Source organism: Cucurbita moschata, unplaced genomic scaffold (genome assembly GCF_002738365.1).
Source record: "Cucurbita moschata cultivar Rifu unplaced genomic scaffold, Cmos_1.0 Cmo_Scf00044, whole genome shotgun sequence".
In the NCBI taxonomy this organism is placed as follows: domain Eukaryota; kingdom Viridiplantae; phylum Streptophyta; class Magnoliopsida; order Cucurbitales; family Cucurbitaceae; genus Cucurbita; species Cucurbita moschata.
Genome location: NW_019268560.1, coordinates 1,830,174 through 1,841,160, shown reverse-complemented (window position 1 = coordinate 1,841,160; position 10,987 = coordinate 1,830,174). Strand labels below are relative to the sequence as shown.

At 35.1% G+C, this 10,987-nt stretch overlaps 1 protein-coding gene across 11 annotated transcripts; it reads right to left on the bottom strand.

Moving 5' to 3' along the window:
• Nucleotides 1–453: 453 nt before the first annotated feature.
• On the bottom strand, nt 454–9,596 carry LOC111434177 (lysine-specific demethylase JMJ18-like). Of its 11 annotated transcripts, none has more exons than XM_023071532.1 (13): nt 9,383–9,596; nt 8,813–9,291; nt 8,065–8,109; nt 7,010–7,081; nt 6,282–6,359; nt 5,615–6,124; nt 5,276–5,500; nt 4,612–4,773; nt 3,409–3,777; nt 2,219–3,266; nt 2,018–2,121; nt 1,542–1,736; nt 454–1,375 (listed from the first exon to the last, which is right to left on the bottom strand). In XM_023071532.1, the coding sequence occupies exons 3-13, from the start codon at nt 8,104–8,106 to the stop codon at nt 1,001–1,003; spliced, it is 3,180 nt and encodes a 1,059-aa protein (XP_022927300.1). In that variant the 5' UTR covers nt 8,107–8,109; nt 8,813–9,291; nt 9,383–9,596; the 3' UTR covers nt 454–1,000. The 11 variants fall into 11 exon arrangements, with proteins under 11 accessions (XP_022927300.1, XP_022927301.1, XP_022927305.1 ...); XM_023071533.1 differs by having other exon boundaries at nt 8,813–9,276; XM_023071537.1 differs by having other exon boundaries at nt 8,813–8,909.
• Between the last annotated feature and the right edge of the window lie 1,391 nt (nt 9,597–10,987).

The window sequence follows — 10,987 nt, the reverse complement described above, 5'->3', positions numbered from 1 at the left end:
TGACCAGGTCAACCTTATTCAAAGATGTTGACCAGGTCAACCTTATTCAAAGATGTTGACCAGGTCAACCTTATTCAAAGATGTTGACCAGGTCAACCTTATTCAAAGATGTTGACCAGGTCAACCTTATTCAAAGAAGAATCATCTTGAAGATGGAGGACTCCTCCCAAAAGTGCATGATCGGAGCCAAGCCACCATCTACTTAAATTATAGCTTTACAAATCTTATTGCTTGGACCTTTAGCTTTCCCTTCCATTCTTTGTGTACCTGTCACTTTATCAATGAAATTCCAGTTTCTTTTTAGTTTCCTTCCTTAATACAAAGTCTTAAAAATTGAATGCACAAACCTGAAAGGAAGATGACATTGAATATGATCATCCCATGGATGAGTGTTAAACAGCTCAAGTTAAAAGTGGAAGAACACACTCAGAGTGTTTGGGTTATATACCCTAGTGGTAAAGTAACATTATGTTTAGTATACTAAAACAGATTCAGGTAAAATGTTAGTAACTGGTCAAATTTACACACAACACCTAGCAAATTTTTTGTTCAGTAAAAGAACATTGGTCAAAAAATGGGGTACCAGACTCTCATCAATACCAATCCTCCTCCTACCATTAACAGAGCACCGAGTGGGATCTAAGTCACAGATTCCTGATATAATTCAGCTCTCTGAGTTTGAATCAAGATAGAAGAACACACAAACTCTGGACTCTGGTAAACCAATTGCCTACACTAGTAAATGCAACTCTAAGACAGACAGACACTTACACAAGTCAGCAAAATTAGCAGAATCTCCTACGATGAGAGCAGCGCCAATCATATTGTAATCGTTGTTGTCGATGGCGCTGAATAGCATATATCTCAGACAGCAGAATAATTTAATTTGTCGCATAGTCTAAGCTAGGAATCGTTAGAGAGAATAGACTCGATAATTGACCGAGAAAGAGCTAAAGCTTGAATTAGAAAGAATGATGACACCTATATATCTTTTACTAAACTATCTACACTTTTCCTGTTTCTCTTTGATCAGTGCTGCAAATTCTGCTCTCAATTCAGGTGTTTGCAATTCTGTGCAGAATATGCTCCGCAGCACGCTCAATTCTTCAGGACTTGCTTTATTCAACAGCCCCTTTAATACTGACCGAAATTCTTCACTTTGATGATGCCCTTGCACTGCTATAGTTGCATTGACATTTTCATCCTCTTCCCTATTGATATCAAAAGTTGTTGCACTTGTTTCGCCCCGAGAGAAATTTAATCTTAAAGCAGAATTTTTGCAGTTAGTGTTGTCACCTGAATTTGAGGGTACTGCATGATGCCGGTGGTTCCAATACTCCCTACACCGGTGGTTGGGATCAAGAGCCTCGATCGCCTGAAATAAGAAATTTGAAGCAAATCGTTAACAGAGAATGAAAACAATGTCGATCCGATGGCCCAAACGATATTGCAATGCACCAAGAAAGGACAGACATCAAACATCAAGGATCTTGTCCAGGTAACAGATAAATTTGATTGAAGCTATTTAAGCAAGGTCCTACCTGAATAACATGAGGTGAAAGAAATCCAAACATTTCCAATCCATTAACTTCCTTCAAAAGATGCAAAGGAAGTGTTCCTCCCAATCTAAGGTTCTGTCTCTCGATTTCTTGGTTTATTCTCTGTACCACCATGTCCCAGCATTTGGTTGCCGAGGTATTAGTGAAGTTTTCACCGGGGGATTCTTCCAAGGTCACCTGAATACAATTCCACAGATTGAACAATTAATACACAACCAATTTGCTTATAGCTCTCTAAATGAGACTCTGTCCTGGAAAAGCTATAGTGCTAGTTTTTTAGAGAACAAACTGAATAATTAGAGAAACTCACGAAATTGTTACTAAATATAGAAAAGCATGTTAAAGGAACTATTAACACTTCAACATGAACTGGCAAAGGCACAGAGTAAACGCCGACTTTTGTCATTTCAAGGAAAACAATCTTGAAACTTAAAATCGTCTAAGCGGAGGTGACTGACCTTGAATAGAGGTCCCAGGAGCCCAGCATCAAGAACTTCTGATGTGTAGGTAACAATACTAGTTGGATTAATCACACTAAAGAATTTAACTCGGCTTCTAAAACCTGAAGAAGTCAAAGAAAAAGATATTAAAAAAGGTAACCCTCTGCATTAGGAACTAAAGCTAATCATTTGGTGGTGTCAAGTAATTTTATGTAATACCTTTGGGAAATATGGCCTCCTCGCAGTGCCAAGGCTTTCCAAACATAACTGTTCCAATATTTATAGGTTCAATAAAAGGAACCAATTTGCAAGGAGAACTTGGCCCAGATGGTATCCTTTTATCCAAGTGTTTTAGAGTTTCTACTTTTGAGGAATGGTTGGATGAAAAGGCAGACTGCGACTGTGAAAGATCGACTCCAAACAACTTACTACCATTAGATCCGCTCGTTCTCACATCATCTTTAACACTTGAAGAGAAATAATTAACCGGAGGGGTGTTTACACGATCAATATCCATTTCCGTCGACTCTGATTCATGTGCTGCTTTACAAATGTATTTTTCTTCAAACACTGAAGGATAAGTTTCCTTCAAATCAAGGATTATCTTACTATCAGATTCGTGGAGCCCACAACTACCGTTCTCATCAGAAACTATATCAACGTTCAAATCAATGCAGCACTCCTGCCCCACCTTATTGTATTTGTTTATCACCACGACTTCACTATTCACAATGTCATTCTGACTATCTGAACTATGGTGGGAAGTATTTAAGCTAAGTGATCCACGATGAGACTGTGACTGCACTACTTCTGAAGAAGCATGACTAGATGAACTGCATGGGACGTCTGTTCTTTTTAGCTTACCCATTATTTTTGGGGACCAAGATGGTTTTTCAATCAATCTGCTGCCCAACTCCACCTTAGCTACAGACTCATCATCCTTCTCCATTTTACAGTAGCTTGAGGCCCATTCTTTAATTGGATCTAATCCCCCTTCTAATGCTCCGACAAGTGTGTGCAACTCATTTATACTATAGCGAAAGAGCACACACCTCTCACCTACTGGACACGAGCAAAAGTTACTAGCATGCTTAAGACATGAATACCGATCAGGAGAACACTTGCATGAGGTTGAAGATAGATATAAGTCGTAGAAGCAGGCATAACACTCTCTTTCACTTTTGCAATCAGTCTCACTTTCCATCTTTTGCAACTTCATATGAGTTGGAATGCAACTCATTCTTTCCTCCTCCATCTTCACCCTTGTCTGTGAATATTTGACATGATAACACCCGTTTTATTACAACACGAATCAATTATTAAGCCATACAGCTTAATCAGAGCCAAATTCATATAGACTATGCAAATGCAAACAGAAGATATTGGGAGGAAGAGAAAGAAAGGCTTACCTTGATCACTTTTGTAAGATCTCCATCTATTCCACACACACTTTTCCAATGTAGATTAATTGGAGTTCTCTTTTCTAGAACTAATATCTCCCAAAGGGCCTTGGCAGCTTCCAGAGCTGAACCAAATAATAATTTATCATGTGAAAGTGATGTCCTATGTCGCTGCGCACTATAAAGTTCTACAGCATTTTGCCCATGAATCAACCAGTCAACCGGTGCCACATTCACAGCCTCAGCACAGTTGAACCCACAATTAAATCCTGCATGATATGCTCTGGGAAAGGTAAGAACAAACTCCCTGGAATTTTGGATCACTCGATACACAGGCACTCCTTCAGATTTGAGTACTGAAGGAGATAATTGAGTGACCTGTTGCAAAAAAAAAAGTCATAAGATTTGACAGAAAGTTTGCAAGTACACCAGTTGACCACATCAAAGTAGAAAGCTAGAACATATAGCACTAGAGATGTCTATTTAACTCACAGGACCAGGGCTTCAGGCGGACCCACCCCGAACAGTGTGTATAATAGGGGAGGGAGCAGGGAGAGAACTCTTCATTAGCTAACAAGGAGTACATTACCCGTCCCCGGCCCAATCCCCACCCCACTTTTATATATAAATATGAGTATATCTATATAAAGGTTGAAGACTGGTAAATATTGAAATTTGAATTTTTAGAAATTATGCAAAACAATATACTATATTTTTCCTTATGAAATACTACTAGATTTATTGGGATGTTTTACCCTTTCTTGAGTAGAAATTATATTGGAAAATGGAAGTTATCCATTAAAAAAATTCTTTGAAAGGATATTTTTTTTAAAAATATGGAAATAAAAACGGAAAAAAATTCCCCAAAGGGAATCTCCGTCCCGATCCCCATGAGAATAAATGAGGTAAGAGGCAGGACGGGGACTCATGATTCCCGCTATACAACATTGAAGTCACAGCAGGTGTCCCAAACCATCCAATGAATTGGACTAGGTATGTATAAGGTCCATTACTCTACTGTTGATGGAAAATATGTCCCGAGAATATGAACTATTTGAAAGACAATTTAATGATAACTATATGGATGTATCATTAAGACTGGACGATAACAAACCAACACTTCAACAACTTGCAACTAAGGTGAGATGTTTATGTTTATGTTTGTGGAGTTAATTCTAGTATGGTAAGAAAATAATAAATTGATCAAATTACCAATTCATGAAGTAAATCTGGCTGTTCCTCAAATAAATCAGGCAAATGTTTTTTCATTGCAGCTTCTAAAGAAGATGCGTGGCTTCCAGGAACTCCATACCATACTTTTGGATCGCCCCAGTGCACATAGTTTAAAGAGTAAAGGTGGTGGTCTTCAACATGCTGGAAAAAAATCACAACAAAAAACCTGGAATGACTTTTGAGAAGAAAATATTAAATTATTCATACAACATAGGTCAACATTTTCCGAGGCTCAAAAAACAACTGTACTAAATATCAATATCCATTTTATTACTAAAGAGAGAAAGATGCAATAGGTGATAAATATGCGAAAAGCTGTATGGCTTCCATCATGACCATACGTACTTCTATAACCTATAGATTTCTACTGGTGTCAAAGATATGAAATAACTACAAGGCATTAATTTTTCAGTGTCTTTGCTACTAAACAAGCTGATACAAAGACTAGGCTGTCATTGTCAATATTTAACAAATTATTGTCCATATTTAAAAGTTAATGGAAGAACAGATGGATATTAGGAATAAGATACCTAAAGGGAGAGGTGGTGGATGGCAATTTCTTTTGACAAGACATTTCACTCAACAAAAAGAAAACTGAAGATGAGAGGCCTCGGCTCTTCTTAAAAAAAGAAGATAAACTTACCCAACAAAATGACGAAAAGCACATTCCGACATAAAGCCATGGCACTAGAACTCCGGATATATCACTTTCCTCAAAGCACAGAACAGAACCTGGCAAGCGAGGGAGGTTATTAAGATTCCAACCTGACTTTACATACGGATCTGAACTTCCTTCAGTTACCAGGGATGAGGCCTTGGGAAAGCCACTGCTAAATGTTCCTGATTCTATATCAGCTCCATAGTAAACCTGTAATGTGGCATAATAAAACAGTGATTAGCATGCAAAAATAAAACAGTGTACTCACTGACGTGCAAACATTTAAGAAAGACAAAAACTAGTAAAAAAACAATATTTCTATACCTCAACCTCATCTGTAGATTTTTCAACTATCCGCCAGTATTCACCCTCTATATCCTCCACAGAAGGCTCCTGTCTCTTGCTAGATTCAATATCAAGATTTAAATCCTCTCGGCCCTGGTTAAGTCCGAAATAACATTCCTTAAAATAGTCTGCATATGCCTGAAAATCTTTGAGTGTGAAGTCTGACCCAGAATTGAATCCAAATTTTTCATCAGACTCGGAAGTAGCATTTGCTTCTACACCAAGATTGGAGATCCTAGCTGATGTACCAGCTTTGGAATGCTTCCTTCGCTTGCGTTTCCGGCCTCTACTTTTCTTTCTCATGGGCTCCCTGTTTTGTAGCAAATCGACTTGCTGAATACGAGTAGAAAACATGGCATTTTCCCATTTACATTTCTCCTTGAGAACACATGGTGGATTCCAAGAAGATGGAGGGACAATCCGGCATATACCATAAGATTCTGCTTGAGGACGAATCTTAGCTATGTATCCAAGTGTATCTTCAAATTCCTAGTGAATGTTAAAAGTGGATTAACAAGAGCGTAAAAGAGAAATACAAAGCTCAACCATAAATCATGCCCCAGATACAAACGCTAAAGAAATAATAATAAATAAATAAAAAGAAGAAAGAAGCATGTGAAATGTTTCTTCTAATAAAGGATATTACCTCAACAGTAGGATAAAATACAGGCGCTTCATCAATTAAAGGCCTGCATGCTTCATCCGGTTCCCATCTAGCTGAAATCTGCAACATGACGAAGAAGTTGCTGATAAATGGTACTTAAATTTTTTTGGACAAGATACACACACATCAATCATAATATATAAGTAAATTATATAAGAAAGAAAAATGTGACCCTGGAAGGAAAATACTACGCAAAACTACCTAGCCAAGGAACTGCACCAAGAAGCTCAGAAACAACTCAACAATAAATGTAGCAAGGCTCTCAACAACAATTCAATGATTGCATAAGAACAAATAATTCTAGCCTCTGTCATAAAGAAGTGTCTAAGAAGAAGTGGAATAGAATGCTAATTAGAAGAGCCCCACATCGAGACAAATGAATAACTTGAAAAAAGATCAACTGGCCAAGAAGCTAGCAAACAGATGAGAGAAAAAGGGGTTCCTGAATCCCAGCATCTAAAGTGTGGCCAAGACCAATAAAGCAAAAATTGTAGTGTTAGCTTACCTCAGATTCTGTTCAAAGTAATTAAATCACTAATACCAACAAAACCGAAGGCACAGACTCCACCCACCAAAGGAAATGCATTTAAATTGGACATTGAGTGTACAGGTTATCGCTCTAATCCAAATCATGCATTCTCCACTTATTACTGAAGTTTTGTGGCTAATCAATTGCCACAGCATCTAAAAATGGTGCAAAAGTTATGTACCTTCTGATGCTGAGGACTTCCCAACCTCTCAGCAGTCTGGTTACTTTTATGACTGCTCTTAGAAGAATGATCCTGGAAAAAGAAAACTCCAGTGAGAAAGGATAATGTATTAATTCTTAAATATATGTCTAGCTTAGCACAACAAAACACGTGGACATCCAGAACAGAAATTAGCTCAAAAATTGAAAAACCATGAAATGGTAGAGAAAGGTAAAATAAATAAACAAAATAGTCACCCAATGAAAAATCGGTTGTTTTTGTATGCCCCTTTTTATTTTTATTTATTTATTATTATTATTTTGTAGTCTTTCATTTATTCTTAATGATTGGTTTCCATCAGGAAAATAATAATAACATTACTAATTAAACAAAAACGCATTCCTAGCGATAGGGCAGGGAAAGTATTACAGTGTGACAGATTAAACAAAAGGCCATCAATATTTCAAATAAAATGAATACAAGTCACAAAGTAAAAATAAAAGAAATGCAGCATAGCCAATCTAGTACAATCAGAAGAAAAGGAATAAGACCACAGAACTTTTTCTGAGAGCAAAAAACAAATAATTGGACCTTATGTACAGAAAACCAAAACCTACTAACCATCTAAATTAATAAGTTTCCTGATAACAGGTTCTTGAAGACAATCAAGTGAAATCATTTATAAGTTTGAAATTATCGAATACAGATCCCTATGAGATCATGACCCGACTTGGATTCCTAGTGAATAAATTGATAACTGAAAAAAAATATATGTTTATACTGCCCAGGGCTCAGGCTATCAAAAGAATATTCAAATCAGTCGTTACAAAAACATCACCAACAAGAAGTAAACCTATGATCACCAGGTAAACAAACAAAAGTCAGAATAAAATTCGAGAACAAAAGTTAAATGAGAAAAAACTACAAATTGTATTCTAGAATAGAAGGAGAAGAAGATCTGTGCAATCAAAAGGTCAGATGCTAATAGCGTACATTTACGATGCTTATTTACCAAAACAACAAGGATAAATTTCCATCACACATTCAATATCAAAAGAAGAAATCACAAATCTCACCCCTTTTGCCTCAGAATCTGCTCTCGATTTAATCTGGTCCATAGGCTGCAATAACGAGAAAACCTAATTCATCAACCACACATGCAAATTAAAACTCGTATGCAAAACCATGAAAATCTGCGAAATAATAAGAGAAAAGAAGGTCTGCATGTGCCTAATTAAGCTATCTGCAGCAATCACATATCATATTCACGACAGAAGTTAATAAATCTAGTGATTACCCTCGATTCAAGAGAGCTACAAACGGAAAAGCATTCCGGGAAGGAATATATGTCGACTGTCTCAACCAAAAGCTTCAATGGATGCAAATGGGTTGATTTACAAACTCACACCCTCAAGAATTACGAGTGAATTCGAAGAACAATCGGAGAAAAGAAAACCCAAATGATAATCAATTGCATGCGTTCATCGAAACCCAGTTTCCAAAATTCCAAAAGATTACCCAGAATATTGACATCAAATGGTTGATAATATTATTAAATACAAATTTTGACCCAGTAAAAGGAGATTGTTCGGTTAGGAAGAAACGGACAATCAGAACGATTTCATTAGTATACATGGAAGGAAAAGGAAACCCCCCATCATATAAAAAAAAAAAAAAAAACGAAAAGAAAGGAAAGCATAGGTTAAACGCAATCCATTGTTTGCACAGGAAGCTTGAATTGAAAAACGAAAAAAGAAACAGAAATAAACAGAAACGGAATAAATAAACAAAAAGTTAAAAAAGAGAAGAAAAACAAATGGGTACCTCAATAAGGGTAAAGCCTTAAAGGGGCTGAGGTTGAATTGAACCCCAAACCGAAACCAAAACCGAAACCGCACCCGCAATCCTTCTTCTCTCTCCTCTAAAGTTAATTACGAAAAAACGTAATATGGAATAGTAATAAGAACAGATAATGAGAGAATTAATGGCGGAAGGAGCAAGTAAATAAGGCAGGAGGAAGAATAAATGGGAGGTAGTTTCCAGAATGGATCGCTTGTTTGAGAATTCTGATATGAAAGGGAAAAAAAATAACAGAGAAACAAAAAGGGAAGATAAGGGCCTGACAGAATCAAAGGTTAAAGAAAGAAAAAATCACAGAGAGAGAGAGAGAAAGAGAGAGAAAGAAAACCCGCTAAAAGCACGCGGTTTAACGGAAAGCGGTGAAATCGAAACCAGCCAAGAACTGAAACGAGGCTGATTTTTGATGCGGCTCGTTGGAGCTCGTGATTCTGCGCCCCAATTCACTTCAATCCAATCCAATCCAATCCAAATTCAATTCAACCTAATTCAATGCAATTCAATCTAATTCAAAAAGAGTTTTCAAGTATGGTTTACCGATTCAATGGTCGGTGTTACAGCGGTGATATGTATCGTACAATGTACTCAGAAGCCTTGGATTGCAATTCAAGCAATTCGATCAGAAGAAGAGAGAGATAAAGAAGAAGGAGAAAGCATCTCTGCTTCAATTCACGGATCGAATACAAAACCTTCGAATCCCCTCTTTTTCGTTCTTATTCCCTTCTTTCTTCAAAAATCCTTCCCTTTTCCCCCGATTTCAAAATATTTATTTTAGGAATGTTTTTTTTTCTTTTCTTTTTTATAAATTAATCTTATTATAAACACCTTTTTAAAACTTTAAAATATAAAATTAAAAACAAAATTACCATCCCACCCTTAATTTTATTTTAAATTATTATTTTTGCGATAAATTTTTTAGAAATTATGTATATATTTACCTCCTCATATTTAAATTTTTAATTTTGTGTTTATTGAAACTATTTTAACTACCTTTAAAAATTAGTCGATTTAACTTACTTAATTGTCCCGTCACAGTACGTGAGTAATAATTAATATAATAAATTAATAATAAAGATTTTTCCCACATTAAATTCTAATATAATTACAAATTTTAATATTTAGAGAATAAATAGAGGCCATGAAAATTAATAAAATTAATGTTTAATTTTGAAAATAAAATATTATTTGAAGATAAAATATTTTGAATTTGATATTTATGGATTTTCCTGAATTATCTTTTTTTTTTAATCAAAATTGAAAATTGATTTTTTTTAATTATCCATTGTAATTTTGTTTTGTTATGAAAATTTGAAAATTTTGACTTTGACCTAAATGGTTGAAATCCATCCTTTACTTCAATTTTCAACCAACGTGGAGACCAAGTTTTCTCTTTAATATTTTTTTTTTTAAATTTAAATTTCGAACGATAATAATTTTTAATTAATAGATTTTCTAATAACGTGAACACGAATAAAAGACGGATAACTGATTCGAATGAGAGTAGTCAAGCTTAAATGAAATGAAAGTTACTATATGTATCAATAAGGTGCACATTTTTTTTCGGTGGCTCAATCATAGAAACTTCATTCTTAAGGAGGGGTATGCGAGTCCTTATTTGAATCTCGAGCATGGGTCATCACAATTAATCCTAAAAATTTTGAAGATTATTTCTATGTTGTAATATAAGGTTTTGATGTATATTTCATGAAAACATTGTGTAATCGAGCTTCGACCTTTTTATTTTCATTTTAATAAGTAGGGTGTTCAAATTCGATGACCTGAAAAACTCGATCAACCCAATCGAACTTGTACGGTTCCGATTGGGTTATGTAGGCTTAGGTTCAAATATATAAAAATTTTATGGATTAAGTTGGTCCATGAATTCTCGTGAAACTAAATTAATTTTAAAATATATATGTTTGCTTACCATATAATTATATATACATATATATATATATATATATATTTTAATTTAGTCTCTATTTTTTAAAAGTAAAAAATTAATTTATTAAAATATTTTTCAATTATTCTTAACAATTTAGGATAAACTTACATCGTAGAAACCTTAAATAAAATAATAATTATATATGTAATAATTTTTCTAACTATTTTAGTTTTTTTTTTTTTTTTTTTTTTTTTAGG